The sequence below is a fragment of the Chroicocephalus ridibundus genome, chromosome 3 (genome assembly GCF_963924245.1).
Source record: "Chroicocephalus ridibundus chromosome 3, bChrRid1.1, whole genome shotgun sequence".
Taxonomy (NCBI): Eukaryota; Metazoa; Chordata; class Aves; order Charadriiformes; family Laridae; genus Chroicocephalus; species Chroicocephalus ridibundus.
The window spans coordinates 50,145,879-50,172,729 of NC_086286.1; the positions used below are offsets into that span (position 1 = coordinate 50,145,879).

General features: G+C 36.3%; 1 protein-coding gene across 1 annotated transcript in view; it reads left to right on the forward strand.

Annotated features, from left to right (window-relative positions):
* WDR27 (WD repeat domain 27) overlaps positions 1 to 26,851 on the forward strand; it is a 123,639-nt gene that overhangs the window by 61,469 nt on the left and 35,319 nt on the right. Inside the window, exon 23 of the mRNA XM_063331032.1 lies at positions 6,836 to 6,934. Coding sequence (XP_063187102.1) covers positions 6,836 to 6,934 — 99 coding nt within the window. The remainder of the gene's footprint in view (positions 1 to 6,835; positions 6,935 to 26,851) is intronic.

Here is a 26,851-nt window from a genome sequence, read left to right on the forward strand (position 1 = left end):
TTAAGCAGATCAACACTCCCACTCAACTTGGTGGTGTCTGTAAACTTACCGAGGGGTCACTCGATCCCCTCATACAGATCATTGATAAAGATATTACACGTAACTGAGGCCTAGAGAACACCACTTGCGACTGGCCACCAACTGGATTTAAATCCATTCACCACAACTCTTTGGGCCTGACCAGCCATCCAGTTTTTCACCCAGTGAAGCGTATACCCATCTAAGCCATAAGCAGCCAGTTTCTCCAGGAGAATGCTGTGGGAAACGGTCTCAAAGGCTTTTCTAAAGTCTAGGTAAACAACATCCGCAGCCTTTCCTTCATCCACTAAACAGCTCACCTTGTTGTAGGAGGAGATCAGGTTAGTCAGGCCAGACCTGCATTTCATAAACCCGTGCTGACTGGGCCCGATTGCCTGGTTGTGCTTTATGTGCCGCGTGATGGCCCTCAAGATGGTCTGTTCCATAACCTTCCTTGGCGCTGAGGTCAGACTGACAGGCCTGTAGTTCCCCAGATCCTCCTTCTGCCCCTTCTTGTAGGTGGGTGTTCACATTTGGTATCTTCCGGTCAACTGGGACCTCCCCATTTAGCCAGGACTGCTGATAAATGATGGAAAGTGTCTGGGTGAGTACAGCTGCCAGCTCCCTCAGTACCCTCGGGTGGATCACATCCAGCCCCATAGACGTGTGTGTATCTAAGTCGTTAGCAGGTTGCTAACAATTTCCCCTTGGATTATGGGGGATTCACTCTGCTCCCTCTCTCTGTCTTCCAGCTTGGGGGGGCTGGGTACCCAGAGAACAACTGGTCTTACTATTAAAGACTGAAGCAAAGAAGGCATTAAATATTTCAGGCATAAAGTACTATCATGTAGTTTGGGAGCATTCATTATATTTCATGTCACTAATGGAGGCAAATGGAGACTAATGGAGTCTGGAATAAATCCAGATACCTTTCGTAAAAGTGTAAGTAAGAATATTTATTTATTTTTCTATCAAGAGGCTTTAACACTTCCATCTTCTGTAGCTGATTTGAAATATTAGAAAAAATAGTTACTGGAAAGGGATGACTTTGGCCAATCCATGCAAAACTTCTGAGGAACAAAAATCTCTGTTTACATAAGGTCAAACTAGGTATTTTATATAGCAGTATTTTTTCTCCCCGCCCCCCGATGTGTTTTTAAAATATGTGCTCTAGTTTAAAGCCACAGCAGTTACAAAGGGTTTTTCTCGAAACTGATATTGCTTTTCTGGTCCCTGTGCAAGAGGTGATAGCAAGGAGAATTCTTCTGTTATGCTTTGTTTCCTTTTCTGATTTTCTTCCCTCTCCCTTCCCAGGAGGGAGTAGAAGTGTAAGTAGTTTGACTCTAATGCATATGGCCGTGGGTTGGGCTAGGGGGCTGTGGGAACAGATGGGAACAAGTTTGCTTTGAAGACAGTGTATAAGAAAACAGAGGAAAGAATTTATAGTGAAGCTCTGCAGATAAAGAGTCAATTTATTTAGCACACTCTCTCTACCAATGCAGTTGAATTAAGTAGTTTTCCATTTGGATACAAATTCTTCCCCTCAAGGAAGGACCTTCACCCTTCTCTGTCTCTTGCTTCAAATTAAAGAAGAAAGTACAAGCTTGTATGGACATATAAGGCACTAAATACACTCTCTAACTGTGGGTTAATGAAAACTGACTACTCCAAATTTTCTTCAAACTTCAAGTGAAAGGAAACACAAGTAAGTATGTGCTTATGGGTGCAGGAAACTTGTTTGGAAGCTATTGGTACAGGTAAATGATTTTTACTTTTGGCTGACCCTTGGACAAGAATGGAAAGGAAATACCAATATCTACTGAATCAGTATTTTTATTACAAGAAATTGGTCTTAATATAAAAAAAAGGGATTGACTTTGGCTAAAGTCTATAACAGATTATATGCACATATGCATTTTTGGTATTGCTGAGTACTTCCTAGGCTGTTTTGCTTTCTTTTTTTATTACATTTGGTTTGCTGAAAATCTGTTCTTCCTCTGTCATTGAATTCATATTTTAAACCTTTTTTTTCCCTGTGGCTAGTATTATGATATCATTTATAATTCACTTACTGTTCTTTTTTTCTGTAGAGAAGAATATGCTAAAAAGATCTAGTAAGTATAGAGTAGAAAAACAATTTGAATGACATCAGAAATGTAGTAAAACTAGAATGATGGCAGACTACAGTAGGAGAATGTTTATACTGGAGTTGTTCCCCTTCTTAGGAATACCTGAATGTCATGTCTGTTGAAATACAATTTCCTTTGGGTTGTTGTTGGTTTTTCTGTGTTTTTTTTTTTTTATTCAAGTTAAAAATAAATGTACTGAAAAGTTTATTTTCAATCTTGCACCAAGTTAACTTTTATTCTCAGAATTTAGACTATCACTGACTAGCTTAAATATCTGTGACTGGAGTTACTTAAATGGAAGGTGTTTTTATACATTCTTTATGGTGATGGTTTTCTTTTAATCACAATTTATTGTGTTACATGTGAAAATCACTCTGATTTTAAATATTTGCTATTACTTTCCTTAAAAGCACAGTTATTGGAAGAGAAGATGATAGCTACCACAAAATAATAAACTGTTCTGGGATGTAGTCAGGGACTCTGTCATGTTTTCTGTTGAAGCTGAACCATGACACCTAAATATTTCAGATTTGTTGGGCTAGAAATACAGTATCAGAAGGAAGCTTAGCACTGTTTCTGTTAGGATAGAATTGTAGGAATGAAGTACAGTGGGAAAGTTGTGTTCCTAGCCATGTTCTGGCTGTAGCAGCTGTTCAATATGAAAGTATTCTCTGTAGTAAAGATCAGAGTAAAGGTCATGCTGATGAATGCTTCCGTGGTTAGCTACAGGGGCACTTCTATCTGTACTTGCTTGTCATTGCTTTTCTCTGACCCAGTGAATCTTGTTACACAATGTGACAATGCAGAAGAGCAATGCGTCCCCAGCCTAACCTCTAGCTTAGGGCGTAGAAGCTTTTCTTGAAAGGTGGGAGGTAAGAGTTTGAATGCTTTTTAGGTTCAGAAGTGTGATTAACTTACGTCTCTTTTTAGACAACTGAATACACACTTGCTAGATCCTACTGAAGCTGCACAACTGCTTCATAGCAATTTTGAAAGAAATGTATGAGCCAGATAGTTGATTTAAGAACTGCGTGGAAGAGCATAAATTGCTAGAATACCTGGGTTTCGCAAACATTGGATTTGTCTTCAAAAAAAGCAGTGAAATATTATCACGCCTATTTTACAGAGAGGAATTGGGACGTAGAGATTAAGCCAAAAATGAATGTGCTCCTCCCCAAATTAAACTGAGAACCTGGAATGGAAAATTAATTTTTATTGGGTAAGTTTGGCAAAGTTATGTAAACCACTAGATTATGATGGAAAATTTTCAGCTTCACTAACTATCGCTCTCTGTGCTATGTTCTCTTTGTTAAAACATGGAGCCATGTTTCTTCTTGTCTCGGAAATTATTGGAATGCATTTGTAGATCTGTGATTCGGAGCATTTTGTGCTTTTGACTCTTGCTGTCCTTAACTTTGCCTCTTTTTTGTGCCTATTTCCATGAGGGAGGAGAATAGGCTTGAAGAGAAAAAGAAAAGCGACAGTAAGACAATTTGGGGTCAGGAAGAGAAAAGATGGTGAGTGACAGAAAGCATAGTCCTGTCTGCTGCTTATACCTCTCTGCCAAAGATTGGTCTTAGTATATGCAGAAGAACCGATGCAGGCATTCCAAAAACTTGCAAATGCAGAGTAATTCGCTCGTGAAGAGAAATACATGTTTGCAATAGGAGTTTTGTGAACCTATTTTACTAGTTCCCTGTGTGTCAGTTGTGCGGAGTCCAGAGGACTTATGCTACCAATACCAAACACCTTAATTTTAGAATTGATTTTATTCTCTCCAGTATTTTCCTCATTCAGTTTTATTCTGTTTAAATTCTTGTATCTCAAAGCTCTGTAATGTGTTAAGAAATGTGATGTATTTGTCCTCATTCAGTTTTATTCTGTTTAAATTCTTGTATCTCATAAAGCTCTGTAATGTGTTAAGAAATGTGATGTATTTGTCCTATTTTGGTCATTCCCAAAGGTTCCAAAGGGTATGGACATGCATATAATAACTACAAGAAATAGGATTTGAATCTTTCATGATACAAACGCCTAACAGGTGTCATGGTGTTACTGAGTATTGGAGATACTATTGAACCATTTTGACAAGAGGTCCACAGGATTTTGTGGGGCTGTTTAGTAAGAATGATTTCTTCCTGTTATCATGAATACTCTCTTTCTTCAATCAGTTGGATGCAGAGGAGCATCCTCTTCTGGGGTCTGCAGTACAGCTTGTATTCCTTCTTGCTCTCCTCTCAGCGTAGTCCCTTCCTTTCTGGAGTCTCCTTGGAATATGGACTTGTACAGCATCTCCTCTCTCGTTTTCTTCAGACTTCCAGATTTCCAGTAATAATGTGAGCATGGCCACTGTAGTCTGCTCTGGCACTGTGGTGGTGAAGTACAACCTGACTGCAGTCGCTACATCTCATCCTTGCTGGAGTAAAAAGGTTGTTGCTAGCGCTCTGTTTTTAGAACAGAGTCCTGAGGGAAGTCTGGACAGTAGGGCCAGGTGATATACAGTGTGACAGAGCTTGGCTATCAAGAAAACACAATGTTTCGGGTACTGTGACAGCACATGGGTGGCAGCATCTGGTAAGTTTGATACCAGTTGAGTCATGGTATAGTATCATCAGAGTGAAAATGGAGAGCCAGTATGGAAGGAGGAAAACGGAGGGATGTAGCCCTAAAGAATAAGGGAAATTTTGAAGGGTACTATTATGTTAGACCTCTGAAACTTTCTCTGTTTAAGCCTAATTACTTGGCAATATTGTAATCTGTTTGGAATGTAAAGTAAATAACCAAGACTACCTTTTAATATTTTTATGTCAATAAAGAGGAATTCTATGACTAGCTGGAGATACTTACAAACAGCAATTGTGGTCTTTTTGTGTGGGAAAAGCAAGAACTCGAGTTGTCCTGTGTTTAAGCTGAATTTACTAATATATGTTCTTGTACTTCCCATCAGAGAAAATAATTTCATGTCTACAGACACATCAGAATGCCTTCTTCATTATATCACTTTTATCTTGTTTGAGTTCCCCTTACCTATCTGTTCCCTTGCAAATTGATCATGTCCCAGGTGGTATAAGTCACAGTAGCTGTGGTACGGCCTACGTTTCTGTCTGATTTTATGTACTTCATTTATGCTGGTAGATAGTTTTAATTCCATATCCTGGACTGAATCCAGAATATGTGAGGTATATAAACTGGATGCAATTAAGTAGATTTACAGCAGGCCTCTTGGTTTGCTTCTCAGTGAATATGGTCATGAATGGAATATTTTACACTGAGGACTATCCAGTGTATCTTCAGTGCTGGTTTGGACTAGAGAGTCTTTGGAGTTGGCTGGTAAGAATTGTTTTCTGAGTGAGGCATTAAGAGTTTTTTCAGGTCCTGCGTTATTCCATGAATCTTTTAATAAATTGGGAAGACTGTCAACTGAGTCCACAAGTTTTGGGGACCTGTATCTCGTAGTAGTTTGCTGTCCGCTAGGGAAAACTCTGCTGCCTTGGGTCTGACTCATTGAACTCATTTTAGGGTACTATCAACAGAGAACTTAAGACAAGCCACAGAGTAGTACATCTTTATATTGGTGCCTATGCATAGTTTGGTTTAGTTTATGTTACGCTGTGCTCTGAGTTTCATGTTCAGACTTTTAACTGCAGAGATTTAGTAAAGGCAATAGAACATTTTAATGTTTTGTTGAAACTGTAAAGTTTGGATTATCATCTTTGGCTATTTTTTTGCATGCTTTGCAGTTTATTCTTTCTTTTGAGATAAACGTTTTCTTTATAATGTACCAAATAAGTCTGCATATTTTCTACATGTGTTATGTGTCTTTTCTGATATGCCTTGTGTATGCATACTGTCTGATTATATCCTGCAAATAATTGTTATTTTTACTAGATAAGGCATAGTCTAAAACAATACTATATTACTGCACGTGACTCTCACAAGTGTTTCTTACGTGGAGGATTTATACTACAGGATTTATTTTAAAATATTTTCTGTTTTGTTTATGTAAGGTAATGCTAATTTAGTATCACAGTCTAACTGTTTTCATAATATCAGTATGTCTATGGCTTTCACTGGATTTTGGATTGGTTTCTTAATGCACTTTTGCACTGGAACTGTTTCATTATTTGAGGCTGCACGAATAAGAATATAATTATTTTGCTACTAAATTTATTTTACTGCTTGGAAAGCACTTCTCCCTTTTTCATTTGAGAAGCAAAGGCAGGCAGTATGCTTTTTGTCATTCATAATCACTTGTAATATTATTGATTTGTTATTGAATTCTATGCTGTTAAATTAAAAACTGAAAAATTTTATTTAATGTAGCAACAAACATATATACTTAAAGGGTTTAAATTCTGGAGAACACCCTTAAAAATATTTTTCGAAAAGGGTAATTTTTTTACTTGCCTACTTGAAATATACCTAATGTTTAGTTGTTTAAGGGGAAAAGATTGCATGACTTTCTAAATATTTTTTTTTTGTTTGAGTTAACGTAAGCATTTGTTAAATTATCCTGAATGATAGAAATAAATTCTAAGATGTTGGTAACTTCTATATCTGTTTAGCTATTATGGAAATTTTCTAAATTCTCTGTAGGCCGAATCTTTAGTCCTCCTATACTATAACCTAGTGCTTCCAGAATGTGATGTATTTCTTTAAAGTGAAAATACAATCTCATTGTTTTTTAGGCTTACATATATGAAATGCATTCAAGCACTTTTTCACATAAACTGGGAGGACACACAGACTCTGTCATCAATGTGACTTTTAGTCCCTCATCTCCACAGGTAAGTCATTGCTTTTTTCTCTCTTTGTAATTAAAAAATGTAAACTCTTCACTGTAAACTTGCTTTATACTGCTCTTCTGTTTACCTGCCAATATGCTGTGCAGCTGTAAGGCTGTTCACCTTCTTCCAACTATATTGTGGTTATTGTGTCAATTATAAACTAATGCAAAATGCTGCATGCTACAGAGACAAATGCTCTGACTAACTGCCTGCCAAGAAGAGTTCTGCCATGGGAACTATTGCGAACCTGTACTTGTTGAATGTTGGGAAAATGTACATTCTTCCTCAAATTACCTGAGTAGACTACTCCTAATTCAGAGAATTTAAAAGAAATAAGTAAGGGCAGGGAAGCAACAAGGGGCTGAGGCCTGCCATAATTACTCAAAGTCCTGAAAGATTTAAAAAGCAATGTTAATTTAAATGTGCTGTGTCAGAATAAAAAATTAAATAGCTTTATGACACTGTTTTGAAAAACTGTTACTGTTGTGTTTTGAGCCTTTCAGATATCTATAGGTAAAAAGTACTCCAAAGAAGTTAGCCATTATGCAATGACAGTTCCTATTTTTTTTTTTACTAATCATTAATACTATGCTGAATTAACAGCATTATGTTTCAATGTAATGGTTTAATTATAATGCAGCAATATATACACAGGGGTCTGTTTTCTAAGTTTTATCTTGAAACCAGAGCTTCCCTACAGCTAGTTTATTACTTGAATTCTTCGTATACAGTTTTAAATCCTTCTTGAAACCTTTTTTTTCATGCATTGAAACTGCATTGAATCTTTCTACTTTCTACGCTTCATACTTTAAAGAGATGACAATGGTCACTATATATAAAAGAGTGCACGGTAGCTCATCTTTAAGTCACTACCTCCTCAACACTGGTTATACTTGCTACTATTAAAAATATTTATGGAGTAAGTATAACTTCTTTACATGTGGGAGTATTGTCATATTTACTTATCTCCTTCCATTTGTAGACAAAGACGCTAGAATTTCTGTGATTTTAGAATTTCTGGAAGTTTTATTCCTTGAGTGTATGTTGTTTGAAGTGAGAAATTGTTATGTATTTCTGCTCTTTGGATTCAGCAATGATAAATTCAATGAAATGGTACAGTTTATTAAATTTTGCACCCAGATTAAGACTAGTTACAGGTTTAGTACTGAACACAGTTCTTCAAAAAAGATGTTATATACTGAAGAGTAGAGCTGACTGTAGTCTTGCAGCATCTTGATCTGTGGTCCAGCTGTTGGAGTGCATTTTGGTGAAAAATGTCTTATTAGAGTTTAGTTGTTAAAAGTCTAGAAGCTCAGTTGCTTCTAGATATTATGCAGATACTATGAATCAAGACTTTGAAGTAACTAAATTCAGGCAAATCAGTTGTTGATCAGGGGGTAGAATCTGTAAATGGTGTAAAATAAACATTGGCTGTGAATCCAAGCCAGACTGGTTTTACTCCGAAAGTGTGTCTTAGGGCACAAAGCCTTTAATATTGAACTATATGAAACATCACACCGTCAATTTAGCATTATGTTTAGGAGCCAAATTCTTGAAGAGCTCTTTGCTGAGAAGCAAAAGCTGTGGATTTGAACCATCTGACAAATTTCCCTAAAGATATGATTCTGGGGGAAGATTTTGGAGCTGATGTTATCAGGAACGGTTTACCTAAAAGCAAGGAATGTTCAGAAACTGCTCCTTTGAAGGATTAGGCTGAAATGTAAATTCTGTTAACCAAGTTGTTCTGTATAATAAGCACTCCAAAATGCTTTCTAAATAAATATTTTTGGGGGAGTTGCAGAACCAAAAATAATAACCTGGGCTTTCCAATATAGGATTTAGCATGAAGTTACATTCAAAGGCACTAGGAGAAGAAGCTAAGAAATGCAATGGAAAGCTTATAGAGTGGAGAAGAAGAAAACCACAAATGAATCAGAAAAGAATAATCCCAGGGCTTGAGAGAAAGACTTTGTATTAGGCAGCTAAAGTTTCCAGCACTGGAAGATTTTTATACCTACTGCTACCATCAGTTTGGGATTTGAAGTTGATACTATTCTTGTTTCATCCAAAGTTTGAATGAATACAGTTAAGAATTATACTGGGTTCTGAATAACTTCTGCACAAAGCCTGATTGCATTCAAAGGGAAACACTGGCAGGGGAAGGAGTAAGGGGTAAAAAAGGAAGTGGCTGACGAGTGAAATTCAAACATTACGGCTAAGCTTTCTGCTGTGGAAAGATCCAGCCAAGAGTGAGGTGTACTGGCAGCACTCCAGTTCAGTGGTTGCTTGCCCAGCACCTGTCCATGAGGTAGTTTCTTCCAACCATTATTATAACTCTCACTTGCATAAATGATGTTCCTCTTCCAGAAAAGAGGCGAAAAACCCTGTGTGTGTATAATAGTGATTTTTTTTTTTTTTTTTTTTTACTGACGGGGGGCATTGTTGCTTTCATCATATGGTATTCTGGAACGATGTATAAAAGATAGAATCTTTACATTTATCTTAGGTTTATTCTAAAGATGATTTCTGAGCTTTAGCTTCTCATTGTAACTTCCTGGTTTGCTCTCCTTGTTTAAAACCTATGTAGGGAAAAGTATTAATCTTACCAAAACTATGCATTGAATTTCAGTCTGTTTTAGGGAATAGACATTAAGGGACATTATAGTGTTTAACCATAATAACTACTAACTATAACACATTTGAGTCAATCTCAGTTAAAATGCAGTGGGAGTCTTATCTTCCAAATATGGGGACAATAAATCATCTCTCTTTTAAATGTTTTTGAAGTAGGATAAAAGCAAATGGGGACACTATTGTCATCTGTTGGTTTTTGGTGGCGTTAGTGTAGTTGGTTTCATCTTTGTACAACTTGGGTGAACACTGTGTGCAAAACCATCCAAGTACACTCTAGCATTTTATTGTCATCGTTGGTAGTTACTTAAAAAATAAAGGGCAGAAAAGAAGAAAAGATCTAAGCTCTGAGCCAATATACTGAACTGGAAGTTATTTTTGCTGCCAGAGTCATGACCTTGAAATTGCTACCACTCCACTGATATACTGATAGGTAGCTTAGAGAGAGAAAAAAAAACCCACCCCAAACTACACTTTAATAGAACAAGCCCTGAGCAACCTGATCTGAGTTCAGCATTGACCTTATTTTGAGTAGAAGGTTGGATGAGGTGATTTCCTGAAGTCCTCAGGTGGCTACCTGTCTGAAAGTTACACATGTATAAACACATACTCAATAAGTAAATGTATGGCATTTGACAAAAAATAAAAAATGTAATTTGCATTGGATGAAATACGTGAAATCTGTTCCATTCTGTTTGTCTATAGATTTAAAGGAAGTAAATATAGGACAGTTTGATATGACCAACCAACTGAGATACTGAGAGATAACTTACAGAGGGAAAAAACACAACCCAAAACTAATCTATAATTGAAAAAGTCCTCAGCATCCTGGTCTGAGTTCAGCGTTGACCTTACTTCGAGTAGGCTGGATGATAAGGTTTCCCAGAGTCCGTGCAACTTGAATTTATTCTCTGATTTTGTGATAATGTACATGCTCCAGAAATCTCTTGTCACTGAAGGCACAGCAATTTAAAATTGTCACGTAGAAAACATTAACATCTCTTGATTACCATGTAAGTTCAACTTGTGGCCTCTTTATCAGTAAAATATCTAATTTACATGTGTAGAAGGTATTAATTCATGTTGTTACTCAATAGAATATATATTTTTTGCATTAATTTATAAGTCTGATTTTATGTTTAGAAGTACAGCTATATTAGCTGTATTAGTTTCAGGTATTATTATGTTGTGGCACATTAGGTTAGACAATAACTGACCATAAATGCATTACTTGGCAGCTGGAGAAAGTTAAATGCATAGTAGGGGTCTGGAAATCTCTTTCACAGCTAGATTTGTGTGGGAGCCATTGAAAGTTTCCTATTGATTTTCTGCTGACCTGCTTGAAGGGAGACATATTTAATGTCACTAGTAAGGAAGTTTGCTTGTGGATCTCTCAGATAGTAATACAGTTTAGCACTAAACACACCACTTCAGTCAGAATTTGCTACAGGTGGTTTTGGATATGTCTGGAAATACGAGTTATCATGTTTTACCAGCTACTTAAAAAGTATATTTTTTCCTGGTGGTCACATCTGGAGATTTCAGTTTAGAACAATTTGTATGAAAACTCCATTCTTTTGTGATTTTCGTTCACCATTAATCATAAAGTTTTCCACAATGAAGGTAGCTTTTGTAGTGATATGGAAAATTCTTTTTCAAACTTAAAAGACTAAATTTGCTTTTTCAGACTTCAGACTAAATTTGCTGAGTTTTGGCTTTAGTATTTAATTAGTCTTGTCTCGTCGCTACCTGGAGCACATTTTTTCCAGCACAATAGTCTTACTTAGGACTCAGGACTATCTTGTCATAGACTAAATCATGTGGATTTAAAACCTGTGACCAGCTTGACCTCTAATATGATCTCACTGAACTCAGGAAAGCTCTTTCACGTGGTACTTTTGACCGTACTCTTTGGCCCAATTACTTCCTCTCATAATCCACAAATACATCAAAAGTAGACATAAATGGAATTTGGTTGGGTTTTTTTCTTTCTCCTGTGATTTTGTCTCTGAGAGGAATAAGCAGCCAGATGTCAGCTTTTCTGATCTTCCATTCCAGCAGATCAAATTCAAAGGTGAGAAAATGCCATCAAATTCTAAAAATTCTAGTTTTTCTTTTGCTTCTCTGAAATGTATTTTAAATTTCCGAATTCTGCTGGAAGGCTAGAGTAGCTTTAAAAATTTTAAAGATTTTAAAAAGTTTTCTATAGACATTTGTTGGAAAATTATTTGGTATAATCCTTTGTCTTATTTATGGCCCTTGGATGGAACAGCCTTTAATACTCATGAAAGAAGTAGAAGCAGAAGATGGAAAGTAAGCTAGCTTGGACATCTAAGGGGAAGCTGTAGTCACGTCAGAAAAACTTCAGAGAGAGTGTGTCTGGGAGTGTGAGTGTTCTCATAATGAACAATAAAGCAGTGAGGAAGCAGCAATGAAAAGGCTTGAGAATGAAGTCTGAGGAAGGCAATCAGGACATATTTTGAAGGCAGATAGCTCACAAATTAAAATCTGGCAACTCAGTAGCAGCCAATGGACAGAGATTGTCTTGTACTTTCTGAGATAATCTAAATCTATAAAGGCTAGAAATGGTTTACTGAAGCCTGAGAAAGCCAGACATTGAGAATAGGGATGTGAGCATATTTGTGGAAAAGGACACCTGGTAAAAATCTGAAGATTTGTTATTTTATTTTGGATTTTAAGTAGCTTCAGAAGGAATAGGCTTATGCGAATAGGTTACTATTCATCTCAGAAAAGGCACTTTCCTGGAATTTTAGGAAATTCACAGATTGCTGAACTAAATGTACCTGTACTATGCGTGTTAAACAACTACAGTTAATTTGCTTAAAAAATTGAATTCTCTAAATGCCATAATGTCCTGCTTAGGAATTACTGGTAAAGGAGAAGAAAAGAGATGCTCTTTTTGATCAGAAATGGACTACTGAATTGTTACTTTTTTATTGAATACAAGAATTCACAAACCCACTTATTCTACTGTAGAAGTCTTTTTTACTGTAGGCCTTTCTACTGTAGACGCCTTCGAGCATCTGCTGTGCTGCTATTTTGAAGTTTGTTCTTGTATGCCATTGTAGATGTTAAACAAAGCATGTTTGCAACTGCAGTGGTTTAAGCTAGCATATTTTACTTCATTCTTTTAATGAGCTGGGGATATATAATGCAGTCAGTCAACTGGCTTGGCTGAGGACATTCTGTTGCAGAATGTGATTAAAATTGGGTGATTAAAATCAGAGAAGATTGTGAAGAGGAGACCATTTTAATGTTTTTCCAGCATTTCCTTGTATGTCTTAATATCAAGTCTTTAACTCTTCACTCATTTCACAAATCCGTTCTCTTCCTACGTACTACTTTAAGCTGCTGAGGAAGAAACTTCATCAGTTTTCTTTATGAGCAGTAGTGTGCAGAAATGCAGGCTTTGTATGAGGATTGTCTTTGCCAAAGACTGTACTGCAGTTTGTGTCTGGTGAGAAGTTATTTCCTTTACCCTCATCCAGCCAAAGAAGACAGCTGCGTTAAAAAGAAAAAGCCTGCTGCTGACCTCATATACATGCTTTCTGAGGTTGACTCGGACCAGGACAACTGTATTTCTCTCCTTGTCTTCTCCTTGAACTCTTAGCCAAATTTGTGTACTCTCATTTGTGTAATCTCAGTGAATTGAGTGAGGATTTGGAGTGGGTATCCCTTAAATTTAATGAATATATCAGTTTAATTTTTCTATCCAATTTACTGAAATAGCAGTCTGACTAAATTTTATTAACATTTTATTTTCATTCACCATCATGTTTAATATCCATTTTCTTTTATCCTTAAGCGTACAGATTTATTATCATGGTATTAATTGTAAAAAAAAAATAAAATGGGATGGCAGTTGATACAATTTTTCTTAACTCTCATGAGCTAACGGCTGTTCCAGTTTGATCAACTTGTAAATGGTAACCAAGACATTCATGCAAAGTAGGCAAAGGCAGCTGCATGTGCCCTTTCTTATTCTTGTAGGACTCTAAGACTTGTAGGAAGAAGTTGGATTCACTGGGCCAAACACTAGAGTAAAAAGATCTCTGCGAAAGGTAACAGCACCCTGAGTGCTGTGGAGCAAATGAATCACTGTAACAGAGAGTGAGACCTTTGGGGTTTTTTTTTATGTAAGACAGTGCTTTTTAAAAAAATTGTTAGCAGTCACCGACTAATGCAGTTGTGTAGTTTACAAGCCCATAACTTCTTAATAATCTATGAGGTGCTCTTCAAATTTAGAGGATTGCATAACCATTCAGCATTGAACGGTTAAATGGATTGAGAAATTCATCCAAAGCACAGAAATACAGTTTGTCTTTTATCATAAATTTAGTCCTAGTCTAAGTGGCTTGGGGGAAAAGAGGGGCTTCAGCTTTACCCACCTTTGGGAGATTCTCAAACTGGACTTGGTTTCTTATAGTGCCTTATTTGGCTGCTGCCTTTAAGTCACTGGTTACACTTGCAAATCTTGTCCCTTGCCTTTTTAAAAACTGCTTTGATGAAAAGAATGTAGAGCTTTGGGTTGTACCACACTCCTGCTACAAGGGTGGTTGAGCCTGTGGAGAACCTCTTAGTGTGACACAGCAGATAGTCCTACTGAGTTTATTCCAGTCCCTGAGAATTCAGAATGGGAGTTCCTCACTGCACATACATGTTTCTGCCTATAGCAGGAAGGCCATTTCTTCTGCGGTTTCTAACAAAACCCAGTAATGGTGTGTGCCAATTAATATAGAAGTGGATGTTTTTTAGTGGAAAAAATTGTTTATACCAAATAAATTCTTTTAAGTACATATGACAACTCTGAAGAAGGATGGCAGGTTTTACAAAAGAAAGAAAAAAAGCTTTTTGTGAGCTAGAAAGAACGATATAATTCAGTTTAATCACGGGATGCTCCAGCGGTTCTAAGTGCGTTGCCAGCAAACAACAGCTGTACACCACATGATTTTAGATAAATATGCTTGCAGTGGCAAGCTTCTCAATTCATAGCACGTTTGTCATAAAACCTGTACTGTACTTCTTACAAGTGCAGATATTTTATTGAATGGCACTACTAGGTTGAAAGGGTACTAAAGGGTACTAAACAATTGATTACTCAGCTGTTCAATGTGAATTCTGTTTACCAACTATGTAGACAGGGAGGGCAGGGGTCCCTTGTGGACTGGAAACAGAGAGGATTGGCTGGGAGTAGGAAGGAAAAGCACTAACTGTAGCCACGGGGATAATTTGGAGAACAGACAGTTTCTTGGAAACCATCAGATAGAAAATGAGAGTGAAGAGGGAATCGTGGAGACTAACTGTAAGAACTGGAGGAAAAGAGTATACGTGTGGAGAGAAGTGGTGATGTTGGAGAGATGAGAGTGCCTAGAGGAAGGGAGTGAAAGCCCTGCAGAGAAAAGTATGAGAAGATAGCTGCAAGGTTAAGAATCGCAGTTTCTTCACTTTTAGTTAAGCCTTTTTTTCTGAAAAAGATAGCAAAAGTGAGTGCCCATGGCTGGGTTTTCAGAGTTGCTGAGAACCAGAGGTTGCTCTTGACTTAACGGTTCTGAAAATCAGTGTGCTTAATGCCTCAGAAAAAACTGCTTTTCAAAGGACATGAACAGACACTGCCAGATAACAAACCCTGTCTTGCTGCCTTCACACAGTACACAACTATCTTCCAGGAGCCAATAACACAATATTGAAAGGGATAAGCACATGAGCATCTACTTTTCATGCTCCATGAAAGGGTACGTAGAAAAATATTTTGTGAAGTGTACTTTGAATACAGTGTCCTCCTCTGTCCTGAGAAGCTGAACCGGAGAAGGCTTTGGCAAACAGGAAGAACTGAAGGACTAATCATTAGGAGTTCAACTCTGTTTCTTGTATAGAAGTGGGAATTAGATTTAATTATTTACATAGGCCTCTAGGAAGCTGTCCTTAAGGTATCTCATTTCTTTTTCTTGCCATCTTGAAAAGTGTCTCTATCGTGCATCTCTCTTGCTCAACAAATAATATTGATAGAATTCAGTTGAATATTTTCTGATGCTAGAAATGATTCTGGGGGAGGTTTCAGTTCTAAAATTCCTGGGCTTTCATGTAGAACGTGTACAAAGCTTCTTCCCCCAATTCGATTCAAAGTCAAGCATTTGCATTGCAAGAAGATTCTCCCTTCTTACATGGTCTTTAAGAAACTTAGGGCCAAATTGATTGGCAATTATCATATAAATGTGTAGGGAATGTATAACAAAGCAAAAATACAACTAGATGAAATACAAGGAAAATGAAGTATGGAATAAACTGCATTCTAGATGAGCTTTTGGAAAAGGGAAAGCTAAGTCTTAGCTAACAGATTAAATATGAAAAGAAAAACAGACGCGACTTCTGTCTCAAATTAAAATAGCAACATAAAATGATTCCAGCTGTCCAATGGAGTATAATATAGCCCCACCAAGCATTTTGTCCCAGCTCCTGGCTGTATCTGAACTGTGTACAGCATAGTGTGGGGAAGGCGGGAAGGAGAAATTCTTTAAAGCTGCCTTTTATGCTTCTTTTCTTCCAGTCCACTGCATAAACTAGTACAGCAGGCTCAGAAGTGCTCGATTCTGTACACCCTAACAAGTTTTGCCTGTGAGCTGATTTGGTAGCGGTGGGGGGGGAGTTCTGCTTTGCCTTCTTCCCTTCAGGCCTGTGACGGGTGCTGGAGTAGGCAGGAAAGAGTAGATGCTGATAAGGGGATCCTGTGATCCTTTTTCTTATGCCGTAGAAATAATTCAACAGCTGGAATCACCATCGTTCCTAGCCACTGTATTTCTGAAAAGTAGTACTTGAGATGTTTAACAATTATGGTAATTCACGCATTAAAATGCTGGCATTGTAATCTGAAGGGATTGGTTGATCTATGCTCTTTCATAATTCAGTCACAATGTATCTTTTTTGTCCGGAATATCATAGTAGCCGAGACATCCCATGACATGTTTTTTTTTTTTTTTTATGGAACTGTATCTGTATTCTGTCCAGCTAGTTGCTTACTGATTGAAGAACCTTTCTTGAAAGAAATAGATCATTTTCCCACTGCCATGCCATGCCTTGCCCTGTCCTGCCCCGCCCCACCCCCGGGACTTATTCCAACACTTATGACCTTCATTTCAGCTCCTCTGCTAAGAAGATCTGGAAAGAGTCACACTGACTCTTGCCACTGTCTTTTTTGCCTTTGACCAGGTAGTGAGTGACCTATACTGTGCATTGAAGAAAGACGTTAGGTCTGGAGAAAGATAAATGGTAAAGCTGCAGTTTGCTGCAGCTGCACTTTTAAAGTGTCACCTCAGTATGTGTGTCATTCTTTTACCTGAAAGCAAGTGAACCACTTTTTAATTCAGATGAGGACTCTGAAGGAAGGATCGTCAGAGGATGATGGCAGTAGCATGAAATTCTAGCCCAGCTTGTATCAGTGGCTTCAGTAGTTTCACTTCTGGTTTCCCAGAGAAGCTAAACAGAACACTGGCTCCTTGCGTGTTATTACTGGAAGCAGGGAGAGTGGAAGAAACAGAAATGTGATATAACTTCCAATTATAAGGGAATTACTTGAGACAAAATGTACATTTAGGATTCTTTATAAGTCAGATTGATGTTACATTAGATAATGTTTTAGTTAATTTTATTAAGATCTCAGGAAAGTGTCCGTCATTTATTTTCTTATAAGGTTCTCATTTTATCCTGTCTTATCCCACAAAAAAAATATGAAACATTTCTGCTTAGTTGATATCTGCCATGCAATAATCTAAGCTATGAACTTAGTAAAAAATGCATTGTAAAAGAAACTGGGGTACAATTCTTGAAGCGTTGCATCATATAGCTGACTAGTGTTCTCTTGCAGTTTCCTAGAGTTTCTGCTCCTTGTTTATTAATTGCCCTCTGTCATATTACAGAACATTTAATTAACAGAAGGAGAAAATCATTAACAATACCGTCTGTGTTTTAAAAAGTATGGGATGTAAAGTTGGATATTTGATATCCTTAGATCTTTATCCTTACATTGTTGATGATCTGGTAGGGAAACTAGATCCTGTGTAAATTATTCTATGACTGTGACAAAAAGGTGTGTGTACTAGGCAGAAGGCAATGCAGATGGAAAATGCTGAGGAGGTGGTCTGGCAGGCCGTTTGCTTCGCTACTCTGACACTTTTCTGTATAAAATCTCACTAAGATTGTGTTCTCAAGAGAGAAGGTGCAATTCTAATTTATATTTACTCAATATGGGGTTGAGTAATGGGGTTGAAGTTAATGTAAATCAAAACAGAATAACAACGTGTTGACTACCTGCAGTCTTCCCGTGTTTTCTAACACTGACTTCAGGTCATCAGACTCAGGGAAGAATCTGGCTCTTCACTTTTAATTTATATTAATACTAGCTTTCAGTACGACATCTGGTTTCATTAACATTGTTTCCTCCTCCAGTTGTGTGTAGTTATTTACGTGAATGGTTTCACTGAGATCAGTGAAATTACTGTTGTAAGCAATAGTGCCATGAGTGAAGAAATTAGACTCTGTTATGCCCAAGAATTGTATCCATTCAACTGTTTCTCAATACTAGCAATTTTTCTCTATGTAGAAGCTGATAACAGGATGAAGTTCACCAAAAATTAAGTTTTCAGCAAGATTGTCAATATAAGAGTGCAATAACTTCTTTTCTAAATTTCTGTTTTTCTTCCTTGTATATCTGTCTTTTAATCACTTAGCTGGTAGTGTGCTTTTCACTTTTTGGTTATATACCTTTGGAGGGGAGCTACCTTCTACGTGTTCCAAATAATCTCTCAAGGATAAAAGAAAATATTTTCTCCAGATGTTCAACCTGAAATCTATTACGTCTTAGCAACTCTTTGTGCTATAGATTTGAACTTTTTTCTAATTCCCGTAGTTTCTGTGTTGAGAGTGGCCAGGTAGAATAGCAAAGCTCATACATGAACGCTTTGTGCAGTGTTTGCAGTTTAAAAGACATTGGAAGCGATCACAAGCCTTTTATCACTGGTAGGAGGAGAACTGGACAGGGAAGCACTGAACTCTTCTCCCTGGTATCCAGTGGCAGGATGCATGGGAATGGCTCAAAGCTGTGCCTGTCAGGGAGCTTTGGACTTGACATGAGCAAACATTTCTTCAACAGAGAGCGTGGTGAAACACTGGAACAGGTTTCCTGGAGAGGTGGTCAATGCCTCATGCCTGTCAGTTTTTAAGGGGCATTTGGGCAGTGCCCTTTAATACCATGCTTTAATTTTTGTTCAGCCCTGAAGTGGTCAGGCGGTTGGACTAGGTGATCATTATAGGTTCCTTCCAGCTGAAAATATTTTATTGTATTCTATAAAACATTAAAAACCACTGATTAAGTATTTCACCAATGCTTAATTTATTTCAGAGGTTAGTGCAATTATATTTTGGAGACAAGTCCTCAGCAAGTTGCTTGGAAAACAACATAATGATCGTGGAACATTAACTCTAAAAGGAACATTTCCAGATAATGCTTCAGTAAAGAGAAATAAAAGCAAAGAGATATGTTAGATGTTATTCTCAGGAAACATTCATTTATTCATTCATTCATTCCAGAACTAAGAAAGATTGAAAGAATCAAACACAAATAGGAAAGAATTGCTTTATATTAAATACGTTATCACTTGAAAAACTGCTAACATTTAAAAACTGATTGTCAAAGATTTGTGTGTGAATATTTTAAATAATTTAGAAAAAATATTTAGCCTAAAGCCATGGAAATAAATATCAGTGTTCTCATATTTTATTCCTGAGCCTAAAATGTGTAGAGTTTAGAACATAGAAGAGGCCCTGTCAGCATAAAACCATCCTTTGGCAATTTTTTGTTTTTCCGCCTAGATCAGTGCCTTGATCCAATTTACCTTGCAGCCAAGTCTTTAGGATGACATGCGACATAGGGATAGGAACAAATGTTTAAGGTGAGGGGAGAAAGGTGGTGATGGTTATCATTGGGTAATTGGCACTACAGATATGTCTGGGGAACTACAGCCTCAAGTTATTAATTAGTGAAGTTCTGAAATATACACCATTCAAATTATTTGTTTAAAATTAGTGTAAGTCTTCCACCTACAAGCCGGGACAGATAGATAAGATAGTAAATATCCTGAATAAGAACAGATGCAACAGACATCTCACAAATCCAACTAGGCAGTAAGTATTACTAGAGTCTGGGGCAAAAAAAAAGAGTGCTGGTTTCACTAATATTCTGTTTTAGAAAAGTGATGCACATGGTGCGGAGAAAAACACCCCAACTTTATAAACTGATGGGCTTATCGAGACAGCTACTACAGATCTAGAACAAGATCCTAGGGTTCAATAGATGTGTGTAAGCATCAGTTTAGTATTCAGTAGCAGTGAGTAAACGAAAAAGTGTTAGGAATTGTTAAGAATTAAATGGAAAGCAGAACAGAGATATCATCATGTCATTATATAAATACATGGCAGTCTCTGTGCAAGGTCTGATTTGTCAACCTCAAAAAACATTTAATAGAATTGAAAAAGTTTCAGAAAAGACTGACCAAGTTGATCAAAGGTGTGGAATAGCTTTAACAGAGGAAACAACTAACTAGAGTAAAGGTTCTTCAGCCCAGAAAAGAAGCAACTCTGAGGTGTTATATGAGATTTTTAAAAAAACATGAGTAAATTTTGTAGCCTGCAGGGGATGAATAAGGAATGCTTGTTCATCTTCCAATACAGAATTAATGAATGTCATGTGAAGATAACCTGTCATAGGCTAAAAAGAAATGGAAGATGATTTTCCATAACATGTAATTAATCTTTGGAATACCTTTCCATGGGATGCTGTGAACGCTGAAAGTCTGTTTTGTTTCAAAGGAAGACTAGACCGATTAATGGCTGAGAAATCCGTTAAAGGTAAATTAAAATACATAGAGATACCCTTTTCTATGAAATTTACCTACATTTCAAGTTCTACAAGCAGAATGTTAGGGATGATATACTTAGTCTATTCTTATATTATATCTTGGTATTATAAAAAGTTAATTCTTTTCTATATTCTCATTTCCTGGACATCCATTTTGGAACACTGTCAGAGGCAGGACAGTGGGCTAGTCTGACCCAGTATAGTAATTTGTATAATCTATATGCAGAGAAAATCTCTGTGATCTTTCTGATGTTTAGAAATTATATGAGATATAGAAGTTCCATAAACTGAAAAGACTGGGTGAGGTACTTAACATATTTTCCCCAGCCCAAAGGCAAAGTCACATATATATTTGAATTTAATAGCTTAGTTTTTATTTTACAGTTACACATTAAATAAATATTTTGCTGGTGATCTGAATAAAGTTATATCATATCTTTGATTATGTCATAAAGAAAACAACTGAAACCTCATATATGTGGTTATGATGTCATTGAAAAATGTCTATATCATATGTTTAGCCAACACATATAGCCAACAATTTCATTATTCTAGTTACTGTGATACCTGAGCTCTTTATACAAAATTGCCAGAGTCCCTCTTTTTTCTGCTGTCCTGATTTCTTCCTTCCACCCTAGCCTCCCTAAGAATTAGGCTCTGCTCCACTTTTCAAAAAAAAAAAAATTAACTCATTATTGTTTTCCACAATTAATATTCTCCACCATCTATTGGAGTAAAAGTGAAGTACTCTGTTATGATGCTGCTAAGAAACACGGCCATTTATTTTCAAAGTTTGTCTTACTTATTTTACAGCTATTAATTTTTCCCTAGTTTTTTTTCTAAACCTGAAAACAGGGCTTTTTTTATGGGTCATAACAGTGGATAGTATGGACAGCATCTAACTAATTCTCTTAAGAGCAGCATCATCTTTGTGGTATCCTAATATTGTTAATTCTGCACCTCAAGCTTTTTTCCTTTATTTTTTTTTGAATGCTCAGCTTGATTCAGATGTTATCCCATTATTTCTGTCACAGGAGAAATGCTCTCAGTAACAGCAATACTAGAAAGAACTCTACATTTGTACCACTGTTTTACAACCTTAGCATTAGAACTAGGTGTCCTGCTTGTTGTAAGAAGAACTACAGACCTTTGCAATACTATCACCACTTCCAGAGATTATATACTTTTTAAGGCAGAATCTGGAGAAAAAACAACTGAAGTCCAGTAGTTCTTATGATCTTAAAGTATGATTTGAAACTTATCTGTCTATAGAGTGCAAGTGAAAGTATCTGTGCAGAGTGTGGAATTTTGAATCATTGCTCTGTTCTCATTTTCGGAAGCAGAAATCTTGGAGTCTTTTCCTGTCTTGTTATGAGTGTATAGTATGTTTTAAATGACTCAGAAACTTCCCTTTGATAACATTTTAGTCTGCATTTTATCCCAGTGACACACAAAAAAATCCACCTCCCTGTGGGTTTCATACAAGATTTTTGGAGAAAAACCACTAGATTTCATTATTTTTCAAGTAGGCTGTCATCACCACCACCAGATGATCTATACATTATATCTGAAGAATCTACTAGACCTTATAATAATTAGGTATATACATATAAAAATCTTTGGGCAAGTTTCTTATTTTTGCTTACTTAATCCTAGAATTATACACAGAGGATTCTGAGATCATGATGTGTCCATTAAGTACTAAAAAAAGAGCAAGAAAATATTTCTGATATTTCAGCGTACTTCACAAAAATATGTTGGTCATATTCTGGAAAAAAAAAAAAGGTCTTTAATTTCATTAACTGTTCACTGAAATCCAAGTTGGCTGCTAGACTAGGTGCCTTCTAGGTCCACTCAGTGAACCTAATAACTAAAAGGACAGAGAGTTTTCCATATTTTCTTACGCGTGTTTCTATTGCTTAGATTCCTTAAATAGCCTATTAATCTTCAGATTGTTCCATTATTCTTACAGATAATGCAGACACGTCAAATCTTTGTATTTTAGTGGTCTTTTCTGAATCCAAATAATGTGTTAAAATCTATTTTTTCCTTGTGATGAATTACTTAGTACAAATTTATTTAAGATAGAAATTAGCTTACAAGCCGAGAGAGACTTTTTTTTTCCGTTGGCTTGGTTACATAGATTTTGCTCTCATGAAGCCTGTATCTTGTGTCTTACTGAAGTGGAGGAATCATTTTTGCATCAAAAATAGTTAAGGAAGAAAGGACTATTTTTTTTTTTTTTTTTTTTAAAATCTAGAATTTTTGGGACAAAGTGAAGGCTTTTGCTTATTCTTAACAAGATTGAAACTCAAGCTTCCATTTTGAAAATTACTTAACTTAGTCAAGGGAAGTAGAATTGCTGTGAGGCAGAGACTTTGACAAATGGCAAGGATAACTAAATCCTGAAGGAGGATCTGGAATTGTTCTGTATCTATATACGTCTGAATGCGTGTATATATCATCTATGTGCACCATATCCCTTATAACTAGACACATCAATAATGCATTTAAAATTAATGAAAGAAGCACTTTCTGTTAAACTGTGAAAGCTGTGAAATTCTACGTTGAATTTAATTGTTAGTACCAGAAAAACCTTAGAAAAACCCCATTGCTTGGCTTTTTTACTTTAACGAAATTCGGCCTTGATTAGACTGAACAGTTTAATTCATATGCTTAAAATATGTTATGTTGTTTACTTTCAAATTTAATCTAATAAAATACAAATTCTTGAAACAAATGAGAAATAGAATTACTTTGTTGTGCACCTTTTAATAACACATCTCTTAAAAACTGGTTAGTGGAATATGAATCTTGTTTCTCAGCATCATGCTGAGATAAATTTCAGGCAAAGGCTTTTTATTAGTGTATCCAAAAAGAGATAAACTAATCATAGTTTTAAATCTCAAATTGTAAATGTATGTATATAGTAGAAATAGATTTATTTTTTCCTTGATTATAGACAAGAAGGAATCATCCATGGTCTCACAGTATGTACCCAAAATTCATGATCATAATTCAACAGTATTTGTTAGGAATAGACCTTGCAATTACGTGATATGAAGTTTCCTGAGTGGCAGCACAAGTCTGTAAATTATAGTATTTGCAGGCATAAAGTATGCAGATGATCCAAGGATTTAAGGAAGCTCCTTCTTTTCTGTCTTCCATCATGCTGTTCTGTTTTCACTCAACTTTGTTTTTTGTTGCTTTGTGTTTTGGTTTTTCTATTCTTTTAAACATTTGAAAAAAAATTAAGTGGGACCTTTCAGGACATGGAAATTTGCTGGAGATATTTTAGCATTCAGAAACTTCATGAGAAAGGTGAAAATTAGTAGGTCTACTATCAATATGAAAATATCCTTCACTAGTAAAAGCGTTCAAAGTAAAATTACTTGTATGCTGATAGCATATCACTCAGGATGAGGGATGGACTCCACAGAGAAAATTGTTACTGTGTATCTACTGCAGTTCAAAAGTTTTGAAAGCCAGCCTTTCCACACCAGTTTCTCCCCTAGTTCTGTAAGCTCTGGTGTACTGTAGGCAATGAAAAACTATATATAATATGGACACTTTTTATTATGGGCGGGGGATTCTGGTACAGATAGTGATCATATGTAGGCAGCTTGAGTCCATTAGCCTTTACTAGCTTTGTCTCTGCAGCAGCCCTGCAAAATCTGTGTAAAACTCCATATTGCTCCATGTTAGCTTATTAGCTTATTATTTGCATAGAGATAACTCATGTCTTGCGCTTCGCTGAAACCTAATTTTTCTCCAAAACCTCAGTCTCTGAGAACTGCAGTGCAAAGTCATCTGAATGACCCTGTAGAGAGCTAGCTCTTGTCCCTCAGAGCTTATTAGTGCAAGCCTTGTGCACTTACCTCCTCTCTCCTTACCTGTTTCATGAACCCTCCTCACCTACCTGCTGGCCAAACAAAATAACTGCGTTTTGTGCAGGCTATTCCAAAGCTTTCCAGATGCCTGTTAAAATTTCTCCTTTGCCTGTTTTCATCCTAAAGCCACCACCTGGTCTTCACTGGTTTAAAATAGCTCACATTAAATTGTAACATGTGCCACTGCAGAAGGAGATTATGTTTTTTACAATTAAAATTCTAGGTTTGAGATGTGATGATGAGTGTAGTATAGGAGCCTTTGTAGAACAGGATAACTGGCATTTAATTGCCCGATTTGAATTTGGACAGAACACTGGGGGTGAGAAGCCTGCAGTAGTGAAAAGCAACATCTGATTCCAATTATCAGATTTTAGCTAACTTTCCTAAGTTCAAGGGTTTTTTTATACATGTATAATGCCAAATATAAGAAATAATATAATAATCAAAAGGAAAACGGAAATCGTAGAGCTGTCATTCTAAGAAAAGGCATAAAGTAAGATTACTGTATGGAGAGTATGACATGAAGGTTACTCTTTCAAGTGTACGTATTTGTGTTAAAATTTCTTAAGAATAGCGGATACAGAACCTGCAGATGAATCTTGAGAACTTCCAAGAATTTGTACAGTAAACCAAATGTCACACTACGTCTGGCAGCATTTTATTGTATTTGGAGCACATAACATTTTCTCCTGTGATTCTAGCTGAAGTTGCATTCCTTCCACTTTATTTTCAGGGCTCTTTTAATACGAAGTCTGATACAAAATTAAGAAATACATTTTTTGGTTTTGCTTAAGAAGCAGTCTAAAATCTAGAGGAATACGTTAATGATAACAATAGGTGCCTATAAATATCTGTCATTTGTAGTTTACTTACTGTCAAGTAATAATAATGACAAAATAATGCTGATTGGGAAAAAGAACTTTTTCATTGGGCTGTTTTAGTTAAATATCATCTTGAGGTTAAAAAATACCTAATGAGGGACACCTAAGCTGTGATTCATTACAAAATTTATAAGGATTTCCAAAATTCCTTCTCTGCCTTGCAGAATACTGTATTTGTAGTGTGAAGTATGTTCTGTTTTCTTTGTAAACTATACTTGGTCTGAAAGTTTTGAATAGATTCCAGCTTGCATCTGAAATGTTGATATCTGCTCTGAAATGAAACTTTGAGGTTCTCCCATCAATAATGTGCGTACACAGTTATATTATGATACTTATGAGCGAAGTGTTTTTCACTTCTAGGTGGATTCTCTTTCCAAATTTCAGATTTACTCTATAATTGAAAGTTGGAACAAATTCTTTCTACAAATGACTCAACTTCAAAATGTTTTGTTTGCACTGCAGAATATGATACACTCTCCATTGGGAAGCTGCTAGTCTGGCAGGTTTAGCTGGTTTTCCCAACACTTACCAAGTGTTATGCAAGCATTGCTATCCCATGACTTGAACAGCTCCTCTTACTTTTACTTTAGACATGGAAACACAGTGTTTTAAGATATCTTGTAAATAATAAGGTCCCTTATGAAAGTTAAGTACGTTATTTAAATACTCCTATAAGTGATACAAAGGTCTGTATGGAATAAATACGATTCAACTTTCTGTAAGTGTGAGTTATATGCCTTTATTATTTTTAAACAGAATATCCTTTTCTCTTGAAAATCTTTAAATATGCAGTATGTCATTTAAGATCATGGTTTGGCTTTTGAATTTGCTATGATCTGCAAAATATTTTCCTGAGGAAAAGGTGGATTACCCAATAATAAAATGAACTTACTTTCTGTGGGTAAACAGATATGGGGACGACTAATTCAGAAACAAAATCTGTTTTGAGTCCCAGGCTATATCATCCAGGCACATATACACATTATAAATCTCTCAGCCACAGAGGATGAGCACCATCCAGAGGAAAATAAAACCTTGAAGAAAGGAAGTAATACTGAATTAATAAAATCAGTTGTTATCTAAGTCACTCGGATGGAATGATAACATTGAGTATTAAGGAACTGGGATGTGTGTTAGAATGGCAGAAATTGTTCTTTCTGCCATTTTTTTTAAAAGGCAAATCACTATTAACTTTTCATAAAAATATGCTTATTATATAACCAATAAAAATTGACCAATGTAAGGGAATTTTAAACCATGAAATGAGCTATATTATCTCCTGTTTGCATGCAAGGAACGCTAATGTAATTCCCTGGACTAGAGCTTGCATTTTTGGCCTCTTCAAAAAGGAAATGCAAGCAAAAGAGACCATGATCAAATCTGGAGGCAAAGAGGCTGTTCTGTGATTCTCCAGGAGCAAGTTAAAGAAAACCAATATTAATACATCCGCTTAATTACATAATTAAACTTGTACTAGAAAAGAGAGAGGTTTTTTCTGTGACCTGTTGTGCTACATGGGAAATTGTAAAGAAACAGGAGATTTTTATTTATTTCATGAAATAATTTTGTAAATATACGATATCAGGTC